The sequence below is a fragment of the Strongylocentrotus purpuratus genome, unplaced genomic scaffold, assembly GCF_000002235.5.
Source record: "Strongylocentrotus purpuratus isolate Spur 01 unplaced genomic scaffold, Spur_5.0 spur5_scaffold_19, whole genome shotgun sequence".
NCBI classification, from domain to species: Eukaryota; Metazoa; Echinodermata; class Echinoidea; order Camarodonta; family Strongylocentrotidae; genus Strongylocentrotus; species Strongylocentrotus purpuratus.
Window position 1 is genome coordinate 6,029,556 of NW_022145604.1, and position 24,464 is coordinate 6,054,019.

General features: G+C 39.4%; 1 protein-coding gene and 1 long non-coding RNA gene across 3 annotated transcripts; one reads left to right on the top strand and one right to left on the bottom strand.

The window, feature by feature from the left end:
* Nucleotides 1-771: 771 nt before the first annotated feature.
* On the top strand, nt 772-6,331 carry LOC115925981. The gene is made up of 3 exons (XR_004064908.1): nt 772-983; nt 4,694-4,773; nt 5,816-6,331. It is a non-coding gene; the product is annotated as an uncharacterized LOC115925981 (long non-coding RNA).
* Nucleotides 6,332-15,262: 8,931 nt separating this feature from the next.
* On the bottom strand, nt 15,263-23,195 carry LOC100893075. 2 transcript variants are annotated; one of them, XM_030990119.1, is made up of 3 exons: nt 23,034-23,195; nt 16,127-21,917; nt 15,263-15,318 (listed from the first exon to the last, which is right to left on the bottom strand). In XM_030990119.1, exon 2 carries the CDS (start codon nt 21,757-21,759, stop codon nt 16,516-16,518), a length of 5,244 nt encoding a protein of 1,747 aa, XP_030845979.1. In that variant the 5' UTR covers nt 21,760-21,917; nt 23,034-23,195; the 3' UTR covers nt 15,263-15,318; nt 16,127-16,515. The 2 variants fall into 2 exon arrangements, with proteins under 2 accessions (XP_030845979.1, XP_030845980.1); XM_030990120.1 differs by lacking the exon at nt 23,034-23,195 and having other exon boundaries at nt 16,127-21,926.
* Between the last annotated feature and the right edge of the window lie 1,269 nt (nt 23,196-24,464).

Below are 24,464 nucleotides of genomic sequence, written 5' to 3' on the forward strand. Positions count from 1 at the left end.
ATTACGCTTTCATCTTCAAATATAAAAAAAAGAAAGAATTCTAATAATTTCGTTTACTTCAAATACTACTTTTTAAATCTATCAGACGGATACACACACTTCCCAGTGTCAATTAACCAGTTTTCCATTTTCCCAATCCTCTTCTGTATCTGTTAACTTCGTGTGTCGGTTCGCGAAATAGGCGACGATCACGATGGCGTCTTTTCTCTTCTTTCCACTACCACTTTTTTCTCATATTCTTTCAAAAATCGTACCGCCCCCTTTTTTTTTCTTCTACCAGGCCGTGACGTAGATACAGGAGGCACTTCCCCCCCCCCCCAATCGAATGGCGAAAAAGGAGAAAAAGGAGAAAGACAAAACAAGATGAAGAAAGATAAAAGGCTAGGTAAAAAGATTGGAGAGGGAGTACATCTTCTTCCACACTCTCATCTATCTCGACTCTCTTGATATTTCGCATTTCAATCACTAACCCCAGCTCCCCCTCCCTTGATAAAAATCCCCCCCCCCCTAAATAGCTGGGCTCAGGCTACGCCACTGCGTAACAATTAACAACATTTGTATAGCGCTTATCACAAAATATGTCTCTAAGCGCTTAAGAAAAATAGAAATAGAAGGAATTACAGCCAAATATTAAGTTATACATAATAGATAGTGGACAATCGAGGGGGCTGTATATGCAAATCGTCGGCGTTTACATGAACCGTCGAATCCGTCGATTTTTGGCAAATTTTTCAAAATATTTTTTTTTCCATAATAATTTGATTGTTATGATATCTTTCTACTGACAAATTTTCAGATGCTGATTTGAGATATTTTTTGACAAAAACATATTTATATTTTTACTAAAAACGAAACGTTGCGCGGAGCGTTTGCATGAACCGACGAATCCGCATTCGACGGTTCATGAAACCCGCCCTCCTTCAATTCTAGCAGACGATGAACCGTCGAATCTGTAGCATCGTCTGAACGGGATGTAAAAATTGGTAAGTAAACTGTGTTTCGTGTACCTAGTTGGACTTTTATGAGATTAGATGCATGAATTTAATGAAAATCTGAAGTCGCTGCTTAAATTATATCAATTTATAACACATTTAAGCAGATATTTCGAACTCAAAACTCTGATTGTCCCACCTGTTGATTTAGATGTTAGTAAATCTAGAGATTTAGATAAAATCAATTTCAATGGACAATGGACAATATAGGTCCAAGTCGAGACGGACGATTGTTCGTACTATGAATCTTAAATCTAAGTCTAATGTGTTATCATTTCCCTATTTTTTTAAAAATATGGGTAGACTATTAACTGTTGAAATTAATTGTACTAGATCTATGCTGCATGCATGGTGTTGGTCATGGTTGTCACTCACTAGACTAGACTCTAGACCTACTATTCATTTTATTTTAAACTAGAGTTTAGACTAAGTCAAATAAGAGTTTAGCCACCCTGAAACTTCCACAAATTTTTATTCCTGCATATACGCCATACTTAAATATTGTTCACGCCATTATTATTCAAGCAGTGAGGAGGCGAGTTGGCTCTGTCGGTAAAGCGTCTGCCTGTCGAACCAAAGATCCCGGGTTCGACTCCCACCGAGGCGGATGACTGATGTCTGCATTGTGTGTTAATGTGCCCCTTCCCTTGTTCATAGACGCAGGTTATGTCAAGTGGAAAACACTCCGTCCCTCGGATAGGACGTTAAATGGAGGTCCCGTGTACAAAAGAGTCACCACCCTTGCACGTTAAGAACCCATTGCACTTTTCGTATAAGAGTAGGGGGAAACACCGGTGTAATGGTCCATCTGCACACCCCAATCAGGCCGAGTATACGGCATCTGCAAGAATCTTCAGTATTGAAGGAGGCAGATTATCTTGATGAAGAAGGAGAAGATGCTTTCAGCGGTCACTTTTTCTTTTCCTGTTTTCCTTAGTTTTCTGTGCGTAGACAGTGCGCAAGTAATGTGAAAACTGCGGGAAGTATCCACAGCCGATGCCCAAATTATGAGCAATTTATTCGTAAATCCATCGTGAACTAGTCGTAAACATGCGTGTCACTCGGGCATTGGCACGCACCAGTCAGTATGGACACAGGTAGAATACGTATAGGATACTCATAATTCCTGAAGTGTTCACGAAAGACGTCCACCAAATTTGTTGTGCCAAAATTTTAAACATTTTGAAAATTCTGCCACAAATTTCAAGCTTTGTCCCGCATTAGCCTCGATCATCCTCCAGCATGTTCCGCAAACGCTTCCTGTTATGGCAAAAACGTGACATGAAACAATGGGCAAACCATGCGCAAACCAATATCGTGGAAGTGTCAGGGTGCTTTAAGCCTATGAGTTTAACTTTGAAATTAGTGACTAGATTTTGTCTAGATTTAGATCTAACTACTGTTAGTGCTAGTTAACTTAGTATGCAAATAATTGTGGCACCATTCATTTTTTGAATCCCTTGCCTTTTGTTTTGTTTTGATATTATTGTAATAGAAAGATGAGTATTCTATTCCAAAAATTATGTGTACAATGTCATGGGTACAATTTCTGTGCGGGAACGCTAATAACTAATAGAAATAGGGGCCTGGCTGGTATTGGTAATGGCTCTGTCCTGATGATACTGTGACAAACTGCAACAGTCTTAATTGGTCTGTGATTTGTGTAGATCTACTCACCTTTTCTCTCCATACATTCACAAATTCTTTTTAAATCAATAAAATTTTAATTTTAATTATGAAATATCCAGCCCCACCCTCCACCCCCATGCCGCCTACGCCTATATGATGACAACTCGGACAGTCAGATATTGGACATTTATAGTTATTTATTTTTTTATTTATTTATTTATTTATTTATTTATTTATTTATTTATTTATTTAGTTTTTTTTTTTTTTTTTTTTTTTTTTTTTTTTGGGGGGGGGGGGGAGGCTGAGGTTGTTTCATTGTAAAATGTATTGTCTTAATTGTCACCAAAATAAATGTTCATAAGTTTGACTCTCATTTGGGGGGGGGGGGGGGGTAGGGGGAGCAAGATTTCCCACAAAGGGGACAAATTACGATAGGATTATGGGTGTGTTTTGTTTTCCTTTCTCTTGTCCCCACTGGAGCTGGGGAAATATATTTGCTAGATTATGGGGATGTCTATATAATTATCAAAGCTGAAAAGAAAAATATGCTTTTAAAAAGACATGATACAGGGGAGGCCACCGTTCCCATAATGCCTTAAGGTCATAAAATCATATCTTATATGGCTTAAAATCTTGAAAATCCTCCTTACTTGTAATATTGTTTATTTACGAAAAGCTTGAATATAGTATACAACTTAAGTCCCTATAACCCCCTCTCTGTCGCTTCCTTCCTTTGCTGAGGATTAGGGACATGTTAGATCAGCCCCTTGATGCCAACGGTGCTACACCCCCACCACCCCCTCCCCCAATGAAACACACACAGGCTACGCCATCTATGAACTACTTGGACGAGAATTGTCGACAATATGCACTTGTACCAAGGAAATACTTCAGGGTGGGTGGGGCGAATCGTGCAGCTTGGTCAGACTGATTGGGGGGGGGGGGGGGGGGAGGGGGCTAGGGCCCGGGATGATGGGTCACATATCTTATTGGGGCATGCCTTTTTTTTCTTTTAAAAAAAATGTATGTTTTCACTGAATATTTTCTACAAATATTCGGGGCCATGTGGCGTCCCCCCCCCCCCCTGCACCCATGCCACAGTCATGGGGTGTCCCCTATCCATTTTGCTTCTTTATTATCATTTTGTTTATTGCTTATCTGACTTTCATTTTTGTATGAATAGGGACCCTCTTCTCCTATTATGAATAGCGACCCTCATTAAAATTTATGAATAGCGATCCTCTCCTCGTTTTCTGAATAGCGACTCTCTTCTTGTATTATGAATAGCGACCCTCTTCTCGTGTTATAAATAGTGACCCTCTTCTTCGATTATGAATAATGATCCTGATGAATAGCGATCGGCCCTCATTCCGTATTATGAATAGCGACCCTCATTTTGTGTTATGAATAGCGACCCTCTTGTCGTGTTATGAATAGCGACCCTTTTCTAGTATTATGAATAGAAACCCTTTTCTCAAATTATGAAAAGCAGCCTTATGAATAGCGGCCCTTATGAATAGCGGTCCTTATCAATAGCGACGTTGACCTGATTTTTCGGTCTAGGTTGGTGATTATTAAGAATGTAAGACTACTTCAGTTTAGGTCAGGATTGGGTTAGCATGGTTTGGGTTACCGTAGACAGAAATAACCGTCTGGTATGGGTCATTCTGTAATAAAACAGACTTTTTCCAACATTTCCCATGTAGACAGTACTTTTTACAGCTCGCACAATGGGGGTAGATTGATCGATTGCTACCAATTTTGTACTACTTCTGGAAGTTCTGGTACAAAAAATTTCTCCCCCATTTTTCTTGATTTAGATCTAATTGAAATAAAAAATCAGACAGAAGAAAAAAAATACATATTTCTTTTCTATGTAAAGTTTTTAAAATTTAAATTGCGTAATTCCAAAGGCGAAATTTATGGAATTAATTTATACGAGTTATCCAATTTTTATCTCAGAACCAGTGAAACGGTATGTTTATGAATTCAACTGTAATCTATGACAAGACCCGGCCGGGTCAACTTCGCAAATAATTATTTTTTTTTGAAAATTTTCATTTGTTTTCCAGCAATAGATAGTTGGAAGTTTCTCGCAGAAATCCTGGCATGACCTTTAGCTGCATTCTGGTGAAGAGTGCTGTGTGATCTGGTAAGTAATTCAGTTTGACCTTTTTTTTCTTCTTTATGTCTTCTTTATGTCTTGTTTGTTCAACAAAAGAATAATTGTGATAGCAGAGTGATTTACAGAGTCATTATTTAATTGTCATGATTCTCTGAAGATTTTTTTGTCTTGTCTGCATAGCTAGAGTGAGACATAGGTACCGCTTTTTCCTACCGCGGCATCAAAAATTAAAAATTACTCTCATTTCAAAAGGTTATGTCCAAATTTGATGAAAATTGCACATAGCAATAGGCCATTTTCGTAATATAACCAAATTTAATGCATAAGTCTTTGTGAAGTGCCTCAGTACAAGTTATTTCATTCAACTTATAAGAATGATAGTATTTCAATAGTCAGAAGACAAACTGCATTTATTTAGTGTTGCTAGGTAGGTCAAGCCATAATGTTTGTCCAGCCTGGCAACAACTAATGTGTTCAGTTCGGATTCTGTCTATTGAAATACTATTATTCTTTTTAGGTGAATGAAATAACATGTATTGAGGCACTTCACAAAGACTTATGCAATAAATTTGGTTACATTACAAAAATGGCCTATTATCAAGCATCACTTTATTATGTGGAAGAAATTTGATGAAACTTGTCATAATTAAGGATCATACATGTAGAATATGTGGAAGAATTTTCATATCCAAGGTCGTGGTCAAAGGTAAATTATGGTCACTTGTGTTATATTTTGCTTAAAAAATAACCTTTGTTAAATTCTCATTTCAAAAGTATATGTCCGAATTTCATTAAACCTGCACCCAAAAATTATGAGGAAGACTTTCATCACCAAGATCAAAAATCAATTATGTTTTAGTGAATGAATAGTGTTGCCATCCAGTGGTTGGTCATTTCACCTGTTTTTAGTCAACTTGGCCGAATGCTACCAAATTTCTTATTAGATATCAATTGGAAGTGTTCATACTTAATAGGCAAATTGCGAGGTGCAGGCAAGACATCACATGCAGTTTGATTTTTTGTCTATTTTATTTATGCCTATATCTCTATCTTTTTATTTTATTTTCAGGTGGAGTCGATGTCCTGAACTTGCTTTGTGCCGCAGTCTCTTGTACATGTACCACCAGATTCCAGGAATGTGATAACTCAACTTTACTTTCATCATAGAGGTGTTGTGGTCTAGTGGATAAGTCATCCGACTGCACATCACAAGGTACAGGGTTCAAGTTCTGCTGCAGCACTAATGTCGGTTGGCGAGATGTTAATCTACATTTGTCACTCTCCACCCAGGTGTTAAATGGGTACCCGGTAGGATGCAAAAGTTAATGTAGTTGGATGAGCAAGTGTGCGTTTGTAAAATGGGGACTGGGCGGAATGCTCACCAGGGAGTGGAGAACGTGCATACATTGTGTGCGGGCAAGCCTAAATCCAATGACTAGGTAATGATATATATATCTGTAAAGCGCTTAGACACATCGTTTTATTGATGTATCATGCGCTATATAAAAGCAGAATATTATTATTATTACACCTGTAAGAACATCAAGATTTCAAGGTTAAGAATTTCATAATTATAAAAAGCAAAGTGATGAATGAAAAATATAAAAGATTCAGCCTAATTTAATTGTCAATAAATTGATGCAAATGAATGTAAAACCTTTCATGATTCTATGGTTACAACGATGGAGCATGCTTGCATGTTGTAATTATGATTCATATCCAAGTTATTTTGATTATCTTTTGCTATTTGCCCACTATTGTAAAATAGAATATTTCAAGCTGTCACATCTGGTTAAAGCTACAATAGCTGACAGTTGGGCAAGGATGTTCAATTTGTTTTGGTGCCAATGGGTGCCGGCTTAATGGGCTTATGTATAGTGTTGGGTTCATGATCATACATCGTGTTGAGCCCTTACTGTGTTGAACATTACCTCTTTAAGTGGTTATTTATATTAGGTGTTGAAGATCAGTACAAGTTCAAGGCAAAGTTACCAAAAGGGGCATTGACAAGGGGCATTTAATAACAATTAGTGAACTGGCGGCATTGTATTAGAGAGTTTTTTGAAATCGTGATACTGTTTCTAAAACTTTTGATGAAGGAATAACGCACTGTAAATACAAATAATTTCAAAAAACATATCTTCACTTAAAATATATGTGTGAATAGTGTTAAATGGTTTCATGAAAACCATTGTTCTTGTGCATTACCTATTGGACAATATGAGGTATAGTATACCAGGTCAGCAGCTGATTTGAACTGGAAAAGTTAAACTTTCTGACTTGTTATTTCAGCTCACTGCTTGTGAAATCATGAACATTGTTACCAGTTCACTTTAATGCAGAGCTTTATTTGACCTTTACTCAAATCGTTTTGAATCTCATGATAATATTATGTAACTTGTGCTGAATTCATGATGTAGCCCAAGAAAATAAGTACACTGAATGGCGCATGATTTGAATTGAATTTATTTTATTCATCAAATATGTGTAACACTCAAAAATTGTCCTGTTGCTTTACCTAAATATATAGGATCATGATGTGTTTTAGATTATCTCGCACTACAATCGTCAGTAGTATCAATGCCACAGTTGTTATTACTCAAAGAGTTGTAATTTGTTATAATTGATTATTAATTAAGCTTTATCTAGTGTGTTTAAGATTGATGTCAAATAAAGTTTAGATGTGAAAATATAATTTAGTTGTGTTTAGTTATTATTTGATAACATATATACAATGTTCCAACATAATTGTAGTAATCTACCTGTCATACTTCAGGAAAAGGGGTTACAAACTTCAGTTCAGGATTATTTCCTATACTAGAAGTAGATGCTACATGTCAAGCCCGATATCAATAATCTGTTTAGTTTATGGTTAAATTTAGTTCATATAAATCAAGGTCTTTGAAGAGAGATGGTATACAATCAGGTAGGAGTGTTGGAAATGGAATTATATCATGAAAATATCCAAATTACGAGGGTGTGTGAGCGAAAATTGATTCAGAAAAGTGAAAGAGAAATCAGAAAGAGGATAAAGAAAATAATGAAGTGGTATGATCAAGAGGCCAAGCAGTATGCAATGATTCAATAAGTGGTTGAATTCAACTCCATATAAAGATGAATTATATAGAAAACGATTGGGGAAACAAGATGTGATGGGGGGGGGGGGGTAGGGCGGCTAATTAGACAAATTGAAACAGAAACAATACTAGTATTATAAGGAACAAAATTTGAAGGGAGATCACTATTAAGGAAATGTTTATGAAGTCCTGATATTTCCTGAATTATTCATTTATCAATTAAAGTCTCATTAAGAAAAATGAAAGTAGTAGGCCAAAACCAAATTACTCGATAGGTAAGCTCGAACAGTTCAACATTAAAAGTTCGATGACCCGCATTGGGCGCGTGTATTAAACGAGCAAGAACGGTTGCATGAACCGACGAATCCATGCGCATTCAGCGCTTTTGTGCTGCGCGTATTCACTTTCTGTTTTTATGAACCGTCGAATGCGCTCCGTTTGCCACTTTCGGTGGAAAAGGCGTAGTGCGGAATTACATCATCATTCTTATTTTATCATTACTCGACGATCGTTCAAAATTATGATTAGTTTTTTATATGGTGATTATAAGCTGGTTTCAGGCATTCACACTATCTAAAAATTATCAATAGCAATTATCGTACATTGCGCCATAGCGCTGTTGGAAGATGTCAAACTTTCAAACGCGTTTTTTCTCGAAAGTAAGATTTAGAATTCAGTGGACGGATTCGACGGTTCATGTAAACGCCGACGAAATGAAAAAGGCTATTTAACAAAAAAGTAGGTTTTTAACATGGATTTGAATTTGTCTGTTGAATCTGCTTGTTTTATACATTGAGGTAAATTGTTCCAGAGTTGAGGGGATGCTGCATAAAAAGTTCAGATAAACCTGCAGATGTAAAGAATATATTATCATTATTTATGAAACTGATTTGACCCGAACTTTTTTTTTAACAATCAGAATGATTGGACTTTGAATTAGAAAGGGGGTGTATATAAAATCACAGAATCGCCCTGCAATACACTCCTCAATCACGTGACGTTGTGCACTATATATATATATATAAAAGACACCCACTTCTTTACGTTTCTTCACTTAAAATAATCATATTTATCGTGATTTTCGCCCATTTTATTTGTAATCTATTGTAGAATGCATACGATGAGATTTTGTTTCTTCAGTATTCCAATATCAGATTCTTCATACAGATAACTCTGATTTTCTTGACTGTGTGAGTGGGAAGGGCGACTAAACAGGGTCCATTCCTAGAGGGCAACAACAATTATCCAAACATGTAATATTATTTCGACCCGGGAAACCAAACATTTATAGATTTAGGACCACAAGGGGGCATGTTTGATGTAAAACAGGACCTGCGTGTACCAGTATGAAAGATAAGTGCTGGAGGTAAAAGGCCTCAATAATATGAAATATGCATAGAATAAGATAAAAGACGTAAAGAAGAACTAAACGAACGAATCTTTAAGCCTAGGAGTATCGTAGATGGGGTGCTTTCATGAAGACATACATGTCAGAGCTTCACAACCATGTAGCTGATATATCTTGAAGGCAAGCTTTGTGCATCCATCTATAATTTGAATATTTAGATAAACTCTAGCATTCATATTCTTTTCTCTTTTTTTAAAGTCAAAGTTAACACAGTTCAAAAGATAAAATAGAATCCAACTTCGGTCTTATCGATGTTTTCACATAACAAAGACGTACATTGCGTGTGTTAATACAAATCGACATTTAATCTCACTCTATTATACTGATATCAAGAAGCGAAACCAGATGATATTTATTTCAGAGACGCCAAAATATGATAGTAACGATAACTGCAAAGGGGAATACATTGTGCGTCAAACCGATCCATAAAACGTTTCATCCATCTTTATTTAGACGGAATCATAAATGTTCTTGAGATTAGTTTTTATCTATGTGACGACTGCTCGTTTATGTCATATCTCGCGTCCATATCTGTCTGTCACTTTGAGACAGGACAGATCTGGGCAGGGGTGCGCTTCTGCACCCCTATACCACTACCAGAGCCTGATAGGGTAACGAGAGGGACCACACAAAGTGGTAGCTTTTACAACTGATGGGGGTGAATTGGGACATCAGGGTGGTATCATAATTTGACGTTATGAATGATATTGGTAAGGAGCTGAGGCAAGAATTGATAAATTAGGTTGAACGAAGATTGGCACTTGCAGGAAACTTTGAACCCCCCCCCCCCCGGACTTGTTCTATTCAGAGGTTGCATTAGGTTACTTTTCAGGGAACTTTTCTTTCCTGAAAAGAGCTGTGGAATAACTTTCCACAATTCATGTCAGGCCTCAATGCTTTCATGTTCCCCGCTACGATGTCATCTAGTCCTAGAGAGTATACTAATGCCAACAAAGACTAATGGAAAATAACTGACCATGATGATGAATGTTGAATTTGTGAGACATTAATTGTAGAGCAAGCGCCATGAGCGCCCATCAACACCGGTGCTATATAACCCGTCATCATCATTATCATCATCATCATCATCATCATCATCATCATCATCATCATCATCATCATCATCATCATAATTACAGTTATCCTTAGTTTTTGTTGCTCAAAAGTAACTTCGTCACAATTAGTTTAGATAAATAAGGCTAACCAGACACAAACCTATATGGTTTGGGAGGATAAAGCCTTCTTGCTTGTGTAAAACTGTAAATATACTCTCACAAACTATTCATGTAATTATGTATAAAACTATTAAAATGAGTATCTTACAAACATGAAATGAGAAATTGTTAAAATAATTTATACTTTAAATTGAATTGAAAAAAAATATATTAGTAATAATCAAGACGAAGCAAATGTCCCCGATCATTTGGAGCAACGCCCTTGGTTAACTTGGCAAGGCGGAGGTATGATGAAGGAGAGAGAGGGGGGGGGGGGGGGGGGGGGGGGGCGTCGGTATGGGTTGTCGATACGAAAAAAGGATGTCCGCTAAAACAGAGAGCAGTTAGTAATCAAATATTTATATACATAAATTGTTATATAGGACATGTGTATTATAGCAATATATTTTTAAACTCTTAAAACAAGACATGGGTATCAGATTTATAAACTAGTACGCAATTCGCCTCCTGTTAAATATCAGGCCACGAATATATTTGATGTATGGTTCCTAGTGGATGGGGGTGGATGTGGTGGGGGTGCAAGAGGGCTAACTCATACGTCATTTCTCTTGACAAATATATGAATCGAACCACACACACAAAAAAACGAATTATAGGTTCCGGTTTCCTTTTCGCCCATGTTTGCTCAATTTCGAAGCGATTAGAGCGAAATGCGAAGTCGTAATGATGAATTGCCATCATTTTTCTTTTCGGAGGGCAATCTTTGTTGAATAAACATCCTCTATATCCGTAGAGTAAACAAAGTTCCGCACTATTAATGGAGATGGATTTCTTTGAACATAATGTCACGATATTGAGCGGGCATACTTTGATTGACAAGTGCTTGACGACGGAATTTTAAAGGTACCCTTTAACGGTTACATGTCGTTATTCCTAAGGTTCTTAATTCAAAAAGTTCATTATTCTTAAGATACGTAATCCCGATGATACACATTTCTTAATTCCGAAATGATACAGGGTTCATAATCACGACAATGAATTTGGGTTCGTAACTTCGAAAATAAATAACGTTCATTTTTCCAAAAGTGACAGAGATAACGTTTTTTGGAATTACGAACTTTCTGAATAACGAATCCTTTAATTTCACTTGTGGAATTATGAACCCTATTTCATTTTCGGAAATATGAACCTCAGAAGAAGTGCCTCCTCTATTCAACAAAATAGTCGGGGGAAAAGTAGTTTAAAGTAAATATTCGTAGAAAATACGTGTTTGAGTTAAAAGGGACCTTTAACAAAATCTATTAACAAATATTAAAAGATATCAAGAGGTAAATAAGGATTCAGGCAAAATTACCATAAGTGCGTCCGGTTTTACAAATTATTGTTTGATATCGAACAAATCTGCAAACGAGAATTGATGCTAAATGATTCGCCAACTATAAGCGTTACGCCGAGTGATGGCGCGATTCCGGACCGGTTCTTGGGATCGCGCCGTCACTAAGGATCGCGCTATCATTCGGCACAACGCTTATAGTTGGCAAATAATAAAAATAATAAAAAAGGGTCCATCCAGAACTAGACTAGAATGGAGAGAGAAATAGATCAAGAACGCTAGGCAGAGTGATGTAAGATGAGTAAGGGTGGAGATAGAAATTGAGAGAGAGAGAGAGAGAGAGAGAGAGAGGGGGGGGGGGGGCGAGCGGCAAAGAAAGGGTATACATTATTGCAGGCGCGTACGCAGGATTTTTTCAAGGGGGGGGGGGGTTTAACATTTATAAATCGGGCCGAAAATTTCGCAACGACTCAGCCAGCCGCTGAATAAGCGGGGGGGGGGGGGGGGGGGGGGGGGGTAAGAGGACACATTTTCGAAATTTGAAAATTTGACATTTGCTCCGTGGGGGGGGGGGGGGGTCAGGTCAGCTTTTTTAGGTCAACCATGGGAATTTTTTTTTTTTTTTTAAATTTTTTTTTAAAAAAAAAAACAAAACAAAAAACAAAACAAAAGGGGGGGGGGGGGGTTTTAGAGAAATTTAGGGGGTTTACCCCCCCCACAAAAAAAATTACCAAAGGGGGAATTTAACCCCCCCCCCCCCCCCCCCCCCCCCCCCCCCCCCCCCCCCCCTGTGTACGCGCCTGCATTATTGTTATACAGCTTTACCCTACAAAGACTGGGTTATTTTGGTACACAATTCAGTTCACTTCTGATGTTGTTTCCAAAACCCAATCAAAACACGAGCTCTCAGCCAAGGCCAGGGTGGGGGTGGGGGGGGGGGGGGGAGGGGGGCGTGGTTGTCCCCTTGGAATCTTAGTCATTAATGACGAAAAATTATTAAACTTGGCATCTTGATAGGGTATCTCATAAAGAATAAGTCCATGCCATTTCAAAGCTATGTCTCGAATGGCTTTTGAATGATTACTAAATTAATATGCACAAAATCTGCGAAGTGACGATTCTGCCATGTGTACAGTACATAATTCATGGGAAAATTTTCATTTTGGCAGCGCGGTGATTTTTGACACTACGTATTACCCATTTGGTTGAACTTATATTAATTTGGTATCACAAAGATAGGGACATAGTTGATTCTGCCCCCTGCCCTTTTAAGATTAAAACAAAAATGAAATAGCCTCCCCGGCGGTCCGGATTAACATGTCCCGCGGTCCGGACTTTGGGAATCCCTGGTCTAGAGTAAGATGAAGAGTTATTGTCAGTATTACTTTCATAAACCGGTATACTGCACATAAAGCAAAACCAAGGTATTTGGTCATTTGGTGGATCATAATTTATGCATGACCACATATATTATGGATTTCCGAATATAAATTGACATCAGATGTGTTTGCCACTTCATATTTAGTCTAATTCAAGCTATAGTAGGGCTATTAACTTAATACATGATCCAGATATACTAAAATCTAAGATGTGGACAGTAATGTAGAATGGATCACACTATCTCAAAAATGAGTCAGACCGTTATTACTCGTTGGGGATCAAGTCATTGGTCCTGAGATTAATGGTAAGAATTTTCACCAGTTTATTCCAGAAAAAAAAGCGAGTCCTCTCAAATCCTCGGTCCAATGTAGGTAGGGTCTGCCGTCACTTAAATATAACCTTGCCAAGAATGGTATATCCTCGTCAGGAATGTCTTCAAGAAAGACCACGACAACGAATTCGGTGTTGGTGTCGCTCACATGGTCCATTGCGGTGCGGAGTTTGAGCATGAACCAGCGATCGTGTACAGCGGCTCTGCTGAGTAAAATGAGTGTTTTGTAACTATGGGTCACCACGTAGTCGACGGCGTCCAGGTAGTGCATACCAATGACGAGGTCTTTATCACCGAAGACATTCCTCTTGAACTGCGGAAGCCGTTCTTCTAGAGCTGGTTGGAGTTGTTGACGAACCCATTCTTCGTCGTCATCGTAGAAGATGATAGTCAAGTCAAACTCGTAGTCGTTGTGGACCCGAGCGTCTCGCATCTCTTTATATCCAATTGCCATTAGTTTCAAGAGAAAGAGTTTGTACTTCAACTGCCATCGGTTGTGATAAAGGACTTCGACGATGACTACCAATTATTTTATCTTATTTCAACGCGGATCACTAGCTTAGGCCAACGGCTGTTCTTCTGCAAGTTCGTGCATACATAAAAAGGAATCATATACAAAATATATACAATTCAAAATAACACGCAATACAAATTATACAATTACAACAGTAAAAGGAAAGCGGATTTAAGATCAATAATTGAATAAAATACATTGAAAAATAATGCGACGAGCGTGATAAATAACATAATATAACAATAACTAAATACAAATATAAAATGAAGTAAATTTAAGTAAAAGTTAAATTTAGGAATTGAAAATTAAAAAAAAAATTAAAATTGATATATATTTTAAAGAGTAAACCTCGTGATGCAATAGCTCGAGAAAAATAAGCGAATTAGCAAACTGACAAACATTTTTTTATAACTATATTGAATAAGCAGCTAGAGTGATCGCACAGCATATTACACAGATTGCGAACAAGAGGCATAGCACACAAAGAGAGAGATAGATGGAGAGAGAGGGAGAGGGAAAGAGAGAGAGAGAGAGATAGATGTGAGGGAGAGAGAAAAGAAGAGAGAGAGAGAGAGAGAGAGAGAGGGGGAGAGAGAAGGGGGAAAAAAAGAGAGATGGACAAATGAAGCCACTACAATACTATTTCACTCTATACAGTATACTGTCCAATTTGAAACTGTAAAGGCTCAAACCTTTTACCTCATGATTCATTCCATCGTTTTGCTCCTCTGTATTGCAGACCTTTCTTTTTAAAGTTAGCTTTAACCGGTGGTACTTGATTTTAAAATATGAATAAAAAACATTAATTACTGTTACTCAAAACAAATTGATTACATGTACTCTCTGGTAGCATATCATGGGCAATGTTGTGCATTATACGTAAAGTGCGTATATATTTCGCCTCTCCTCAAGTCTTTTGACATCTAATTTTGTAAATAATAGTTCAGACGGATACATCCAATCCACATTTAATACACAACGAAGAGCTCTATTTTGAAGATTTTGTAGATGATCGTTAAGTACTTTTCCTAAGTACTATAGGAAAAGTGTGTATTATCTCATTCCAAAACAAAAATATTTCTCACTTAGTTACATTGAATATTAGGTAGTTGAAAAGAAAAGGTGTTAATATTAACTCGAACTCAAGGAAATGCTTATTTCTTGCAAAAGTTATGATACTTTCTTTGTTATGATGATTACAATCTGGACTTTATTCACATCCCTTATTTAAGGTGTTATAAGACCGTGTCTAAACTTCCACGTTGTTATAATAACCACACAGGAGGCGTGACTTGAATTAGCTTCCCTTTAATAGTTGTGGCGCTGTAAAGCACATTCAACAATCGTGTGAATCCTGTAAAGAAACAAAAATAAACAAAGAATGACTATTGATTCAAAATACCCAAATTGTTCCTTTTTCCTTAGATTACATTCTTTGTAAGCAAACTTGAGTAAATACATGACCTTCAAGGGTGTATTTAAGTTTAAAACTATAGTGTAAAGCAACTAGAAGTAAATATCCACATTCGAACTCTTAACAAATAACTATTCATTTCACTTCTTTACTCTAATAAAAGTGTCTTCTTTAAGCAAAATAAAAATGTGTTGTTTTGTCTCGTTTCTGAATTACATAAAACTCCATTCAGCATACTATAAATCACATTACAAAAATCCCCCTTTCAAATATTAAAACGAATAACGCGATATTACCTAGGGCGACATAAACAAGACTAACTGTAAGGCGAATCACTTAACCTGGCGTCTAAAAATATCCCTCCGCTATATAATCTGTACGTATAAGTACTACAATTCACTGAAGTCCTAAAATAGCGTAAGAAAAATAGGTCTCACGTGTCATCCCGAATTTATGAAATATGACACCAAAACAATAATGAACGTCTCCAGATAACTTATAAACTATCATGAGATATTTCAGCATCTCTTACACTTCCTTGAAGTATATAACCAAGAATTATTTTACAAATTATCAATCACTTTCACAAGTACCGTAAGCACAGTCAAACCCAATACGGACTTTTACCACTATCCAAACTTCAAAAGAGGCCCAAATTTGTCCTACAAACCTCAAAAACATTAAAGATACACATACAATCCTAGCATAACATACACTCATAAGAATAATAGCACGGAATTAAACATACCTTCAGTTTTTGATTATAAATGAAGGAAAAACTAGGATCAACCAACATGGTTGATGAACCTTCGTACGGTCTTGTTTTGCGCTGTAGCGAAAGTGCTGATAGTCTCAGTTCAGGTAAAAAGGGTAATTATTCTGCCGCGTAACAAATACGGGAAAAAATAATGTCATGCCTTGACATCCCGACCCCCTAAGCGTGACGGAATGTCACAAAAACACAATAAAACATGATTTAAAGACTTAATGGAACACTTATAAGATCAAAGAGAAATACAACGAAATCACTATCCTCTATAAATTGCCCATTAATAGCAATTTTTCTTCGAGCTGTTCAAATGTCCAGTAATCAACAGTTCTTGAACCTTTAAATGTCTGAATTTTTCTTCAAGCTGTTTAAATGTCTGAACGTTCATCTCGCTTCATCAGGGATACAAGTTTTGTGATCGGCCTGGTGGCACGCGTCCCATCTGCGTATTTCACTTCGACGACTCTAACAAGGCCATCCTGTCCAGGCTGAGTCCTGACTACCTCGGCCATCTTCCACGACCCGCGTTTTCTGTCATCACCGATGACGAGGACGATATCGTTCTCTTCCACGTTGTCTGAAGATCGTTGCCACTTTTGACGTGGTGCCAACTTGTGGGTGTACTCCATCCATCTACGCCAAAAACCCTCCACCATTGTATTACACAGTTCACGGCGTTTCCGTAGATCTCCCTTGTAGTCCTCACAAGGAATATCAGGGCAGTTCAGATCTCCTCTCCCAATGAGAAAGTGATTGGGAGTGAGCGGTGGATGATCGAGAGGCGACGATGACATCGCAGTCAGGGGACGGCTGTTGATGAGCCCTGAAATCTTGCAGAAAACAGTCTCCCATTCTACGAAGGTCAGACGGTCAGCCTTCACAAGGTGCCTCATAGCTTTCTTTACTTCTTGGACCATGCGCTCTACTGCCCCTTGGTGATGGGGTCCTCCCGGTGGTCCGAACTTCCACTCAACCTTATAACGTTGACAGTGCTCCCGGACCTGCGTTTGGTTCAGCTTAAGGTTCAGCTCATTGATCGTGTTGTCAGCCCCTCGGAAACAAGTAGCATTGTCACTAACCATCATGGCTGGTGCTCCTCTAATACTGACAAACCTTTCTAAGGCTTGAAGGAATGCCTGAGTTGATAGGTCTTGGACTACTGTCAGGTGGACAGCCCTGGTAACCGCACATGTGAATAAGGCACCATATCCCTTGGTCGTGGTATTACGATTCAGCTTCACCATTACTGGGCCTAGGTAGTCCACCAAGGTAGTCTTGAAGGGTGGCGAACATGGACTGACCCGAAACTCTGGTAAATCAGCCATCCTCTGGTGCGTCGGTTTGCCTCTATGCCGTCTGCAAGTGATGCAACAGCGTACAACACATCGTGCAATGTTCATGTCCCCCACTATCCAGTACTTCTTCCGAACCTCATTTGCTGTCCGCAAATGACCACCATGAAGGGCATGTAGATGTCTATCGCATACCAGGAGGAAGCTGATATGACTCTTCTTCGGAAGAAGATATGGGTGGCGAATGTCATACGACAGTGGTGCTCTACCTAGACGTCCACCAACACGGTACACTTCACTGTCCTCATCGAAGAATGGGTCCAGCTTCTGTATATTGGAATCTTGGAAGTTTATCTCCTTCTGAGCTTGTCTGACCCAATACAGTTCTGCCTCTTTGATCATTCTTTGGGATGGCCATTCGGAGATCTGCCGGAGGAATTGCTTCAGCCATTGATTCCGGGGAAGCTCCTTGAGGGATAACACCCTCGCCGTGACCATCTGTAGCTTTGACCAGCTGGAGAACTTGGTAGCATCAACAATCGGGGAATTCTTGGACACAGCATTCACAGTTACTGAGAGGATCTTGGTGTTTCGGGAGTGAAACTTCTTCTGTTCAGGATCTCCCGGTTTGACAGGAACATTTTCTGGTGTCCTCGGCCAAGAATGAGGAGGTAGTCTCAAGTACTTTGGGCCCTTGATGACCTCCTGCATGTCTGTAACAACGCCTCCTCTGGAAATGAGATCAACAGCATTTTGATCCGTGGGAACGTAGGCGATATCACTGTAGGGGTCAAATTCAGATGTGATCTCACCGACTCTATGTGCGACGTAAGATCGGAAGGTCTTAGACTGCCCTCTAAGCCAACTAATCGCTGTCATGCTGTCTGTCCACATCTTCCATCCGACTATGCTGAAGCGTAGAGCATCTCTGATGGTGATCATCAGTCTGGATAGAAGGAGAAGAGCTTGTAGCTCCTTCCGAGGCATGCTTGTCTGTTTCAGAGGTGTCACTCTAGATCTGGCACAGACGAAGGATAGATGAGCTTCTTGGCTGTCAGCATGTGACCATCTCAGCCACACTGCAAATCCCATGGCGTCCTCTGAAGCATCACTGACACCATGCATGGACACTATGGGTAGGGGTCTCGCTCCCCTATAAGGCTCTGGTATCAGACATCTTGGGATCTCAATGCCGTCCATCTCATTAAGGTCTCTGTTGATCTTACTCATCATGGAGTAGAGCTCACTGCCTTGGTCAAGAGGGGAGTCCCAGTCAAGGTCCAGCTGCCACAACCTTTGAAGAAGAATCTTGGGGCGTACCAACAGTCCGGAAAGCATTCCAAAAACATCGTAATAGGATGCCGTTTGAGCAAGAATCTTCCGCTTGGTGAGGGTAGTATCCTCGAGGGGTTTGACCTTCTTCACTCTCAGTGTGTCCTTAGATAGATCCCAGCTGGTACCTAGGACAGTAGCAGTGTCTGTGTTTTCTGTCTCATCACAGACCTTCTTGACATTAGACTGCCACTTCCTTAAGTTGAAGTTTCCTTTCTTCAATGTCTCTGTCAGCTTGGACTTCAACTCTAGAGCTTCCTCAGCATTACTAACTGACTCGTTCAGGTCGTCCATATAGAATTGCTCGACGATCACTTTCTGTATCTTGTCATCATCTGGTGCATGCTCACGAGCCACATGTCTGAGGGTGATGATTGCTGCGGTTGGAGAGGGTTTATCCCCGAAAGTGACTGTTGTAAGCTCAAAGACTTGTATGGGATGGTTTGGATTCTCTCTGAAAACGAACCTGTGGAACCGAGCATCCTCTGGTGAAATCTTAATAGCCTGGAACATCTTGGATATGTCTGCGATCATGCCCACTTCATTTTCACGGAACCGGAGGGCCACCTCGAGAAGATTTGAGTTAACATTCTCTCCTTTGATGAGACAGTCATTCAGGGAACGCCCTTGGAACTTCGCCTTACCATCATAAACTACCCGGACTGGAGTTGTTTTTGAGTCTTTAACAACCCCAAAGTGTGGAAGAAACCACATCCTTCTGCCTACATTCCTGTCTTGTTGCAACTCGTCCTGTGAAACCTGCCGGGAGACACCCCTTTCCAATTGGTCTCTCATTTGCCGGCAATAGACTTCCCACTCATTAGGCCGGTCTCGGAACTGGTTCTCCAGGCTCTTCTGCCTTTTAACTGCATAGTCATAGTTGTCTGGTAGTTCTTCCGGAGATCGCTTCCAAGGTAAGCGAACCTCATAAGAGCCATCTGGTAGCTGAGTAACACTCTTCTGCATGGATTCAGTTCCTTTCTCGTCATCAGAGAAGCATTTACATTTCCTGGGCTCCAAACCAGCTGTCTCGAGTCCAATGAACTCCTCCAGGGAACCTGAAGCAGCTACACTGACGTAGTTGAGGAGTGGTGCTGCATTAGCTGCTGGGCCTCCTTGAACAAACCAACCTAGAGGACATTTAACTGCAACTGGCTCATCTGGTCTGCTTCCCCTGATGTACTGTTCCCATACCATAAGGTGAGTATTGTCCACTCCAAGCAGCAGGTCAATGACTGGTGATGGGGCCACATCTATCTCTACACCTGTCAAGTGGTCATAGGACTGTAGATGCTCAGGGAAAATGACAGGTGTATTCCCGCATGGCTTATCTATCTCAGTAGCTGTCAACGGATAAGACCAACTCCTTTGTAAATCCTCAATCTCACAATCAAGGACTCTCAGCTTCCGCTTGATATTACTGCCGCCAACAAGGCTAAGGTCATGATCCTGGAAAAGATCACCCTCCATTCTGGGAAAGATTCCTGTTCTCACGAGTGTGGCCTGACTGCCTCCATCCAACAGAATGCGTACTAGGTGTCGTTTGCTGCCACATCGTAGATATCCCATCACGGTAGGTAAGGTAGCATGCAGTTTCCCTACATGGTTGATTGTAGAAGTCTGTATGGAGCTGTTAGACTGAGTGGGCCTCACAGAGTCTGCCTGGTTAGCATAGCCACTTCTCTGATCCTTATCTCTGGCATCACCATGGGCTTTGGGACAGATGGCAGGAAAGTGCTCGTCACTACCACATGTCTGGACTCGGCATGGTGCCCTGAACTGGCACTTGCTGCGGTCATGAGGGGGTTTCCCTGCAATACAGTTGTTATGACCACAACGGAAACATACACCATTTGCTTTCATGACTTCATACTTCTCCTTGAGTGTTAGGGCTTTGAACTTGTTGCAGATCTTGAGGTAATGAGAGGGGTTCTTAGGATGTAGAGCACATTTTGGGATATCACGAGCATATGAAGGAGCCTCTCTGGAGTCCCAAGACACGGCTGCAGTCAAGGACTTAGAAACTCTTTTTGGTTCCATACTATCTGCGATGGTGGCTTTGGACTTCTCCATAAGAATTTGCTGTCGGAACAGCCACTTGCTTAATCCCGAAATGGAGTCGTCAGCATTCTCATCCCGAACACTTTTGTAGTAGTCCATTCTGTGATCTTCTGGGAGTTTCTGTTTTATTTGGGTAAGCATGATTCTGCTATTGAGCTCCCCAGCCAGGCCGATGGTTTCCGCCTGGCATTCAAAGTTCTGAAGTACCTGGATGAATCGCGCCATTGCTGGAAGATTCACCTTTCCTTTATACTCGTATGGCTTGAGACCATCCAAATCTTGTAGCAAACTGTCCACCACTCGGTCCTTGTCATCAAAACGTTCATCCAGCATCTCCCATGCCCTTGCTACGCTTGAACAGCTTTTGACTAAGTTTCTCTCCCTTTGAGACACCATTGACTCCGCTAACTGGAAAAAACACTCAATTTCTGACAATTCCCTTGTGCAGTGTTGGAACATTTCCTTGTATCTCCGGTAATCTTTGATGTCACCATTAAATGATGGTAGTTTCAGTCTCGCCATCCTAGGGGCACAGGCACCTGCAGATTGATTCTGAAAGGAGGTGCGGAGAGGAGAGCTTGGGAGTGTCACGTTCTGCTGTTGCTCGGATGTCTGCTGTACTGGTGGTGGCGACAACTGCTTGCTGAGAACTCTCCTACCAGCAGTTAACTTCTGGACAAAGTCTGTCTCGCAGTTGGTCATCCACACTTCCTCAGCCTCAAATTCCTCGTCTTTCTCTACGAACTGTACAAGCTCTGCATGCTTCTCTTCCACCTTTACAAACTGTTCTTCAGCCTTGCTGATGTACTGCTTCAGAAGACTAAGGTCTGCAGATTCATCGGAGAGATTGACAATGGATGTTAATGTCCTCGTCAATTGTCCCTTCAGATTTCTCCTCGCCAGCTTTAGAGTCTTCATGTCAGTCATCTTCAGTTGATAGTTATACAGCCAGATTGTTGAAGAATGTTATAAGACCGTGTCTAAACTTCCACGTTGTTATAATAACCACACAGGAGGCGTGACTTGAATTAGCTTCCCTTTAATAGTTGTGGCGCTGTAAAGCACATTCAACAATCGTGTGAATCCTGTAAAGAAACAAAATAAACAAAGAATGACTATTGATTCAAAATACCCAAATTGTTCCTTTTTCCTTAGATTACATTCTTTGTAAGCAAACTTGAGTAAATACATGACCTTCAAGGGTGTATTTAAGTTTAAAACTATAGTGTAAAGCAACTAGAAGTAAATATCCACATTCGAACTCTTAACAAATAACTATTCATTTCACTTCTTTACTCTAATAAAAGTGTCTTCTTTAAGCAAAATAAAAATGTGTTGTTTTGTCTCGTTTCTGAATTACATAAAACTCCATTCAGCATACTATAAATCACATTACAAAAATCCCCCTTTCAAATATTAAAACGAATAACGCGATATTACCTAGGGCGACATAAACAAGACTAACTGTAAGGCGAATCACTTAACCTGGCGTCTAAAAATATCCCTCCGCTATATAATCTGTACGTATAAGTACTACAATTCACTGAAGTCCTAAAATAGCGTAAGAAAAATAGGTCTCACGTGTCATCCCGAATTTATGAAATATGACACCAAAACAATAATGAACGTCTCCAGATAACTTATAAACTATCATGAGATATTTCAGCATCTCTTACACTTCCTTGAAGTATATAACCAAGAATTATTTTACAAATTATCAATCACTTTCACAAGTACCGTAAGCACAGTCAAACCCAATACGGACTTTTACCGGCGCTAGTGTAGCAAGGTATCCAAAATATAGCCTACTAAAACAGACCCCAAATTTCAGACCCCAAATTTTGTGTTTATCATTATCTCTAGGGTTAGGGTTAGGGTTAGGGTTAGGGTTAGGGTTAGGGTTAGGGTTCTAGGGTTAGGGTTAGGGTTAGGGTTAGGGTTAGGGTTAGGGTTAGGGTTCTAGGGTTAGGGTTAGGGTTAGGGTTAGGGTAATGATGACCACAAAATTTGGGGTCTGAAATTTGGGGTCTGTTTTAGTAGGCTATATTTTGGATACCTTGCTACACTAGCGCCCTTTTACCACTATCCAAACTTCAAAAGAGGCCCAAATTTGTCCTACAAACCTCAAAAACATTAAAGATACACATACAATCCTAGCATAACATACACTCATAAGAATAATAGCACGGAATTAAACATACCTTCAGTTTTTGATTATAAATGAAGGAAAAACTAGGATCAACCAACATGGTTGATGAACCTTCGTACGGTCTTGTTTTGCGCTGTAGCGAAAGTGCTGATAGTCTCAGTTCAGGTAAAAAGGGTAATTATTCTGCCGCGTAACAAATACGGGAAAAATAATGTCATGCCTTGACATAAGGTAACCCTTGTCATTGAGTGATACAAAATGGCTGAAGTTTATTTGGGATGTTATCATTTTGATGAAAGTCTACTATCTATTTCTTTGATACTTATCATCATAAGTATGTGTTTCTTCTTGCATTAGGGTTTAGTAACCTTTGGCTTTTCATTTGCTATTCGAGACAAACACCTTATGCTCATTACGCGTGTGAAATGGCGTAGCGGACATATGAGCAGAGAGAACTTAGATATCATGAGTCAAGAAGTTAGTAGGCTGTTCAAAATAAATAAAGGGCGTCCTATGGATTGAATTGCATCATTTTAAACAATTAAGCACTGAAGCACGGGGCATAATTTAACTTTTTAAATGGATTTAAGACCAAAGAAGCACATGCATTTGGCCTGACCCGAATTCGCTCCATCCGCCCAAACTTGGTACAAGGCGATTTGACAACCCTTTTAAAGACCCTGGTGCTCAGTCACCCGCGGCAGAAATATTATAAATATGATATCATTGGACAGAAAACTAGTTAATATTCATCATGGAATACATTTTCTCTCATCTGAACAATATTTAACCAAGTCCCTTTAAGCTTGGCGTCGGGTTTCAATCATATTACAACACGGGCGACACTGTCTCACAAACATAATCGCAAAGACTGTCGAGAAAGAAAAATCAACCTTAGTCAATTTAATTGTCTCGTACACAACATTTCGACTCTTGTCCACCGCCCTTTTAAATTTGTGCACACTTTACAGACGTGTGCCGTAATCTGAACATGATTTTATATCGAATTCTCGAAAGTCTTGGCGATCGCACCTTCACACACAGTAATAACATATCGTTTAATTGTCACGTTGTGATACAATGTTTTTTTTTTCGAAAGTTATTTTATTGTAAATTAAATGCATACAAATAATAACAGAATGATAATATATATATGATTTAACATAGTATTACAAGAAATTAAAGATGATGTGGTCACCGGGCGGCGGTCACAGTGTGACTATATCTAGATGCAATCATATTCACTTTCATACTGTTTAGAGAGTCACACTTACTCTGGACCAAAAGAGAACCACAAAATATATTGACATAACTTGATTACGTATATTACAAAACAAAAACAACCGTAATAAACATTCAAAATCTATTCCAAAATAGTATTCAGGTGCCGTTGATCTTTGCGTCTACACTTTACTAATATATTTGATGATATCTGAATAATGAATAGGTCAAATAAAATCAATATCAAGACAATTTAGATACT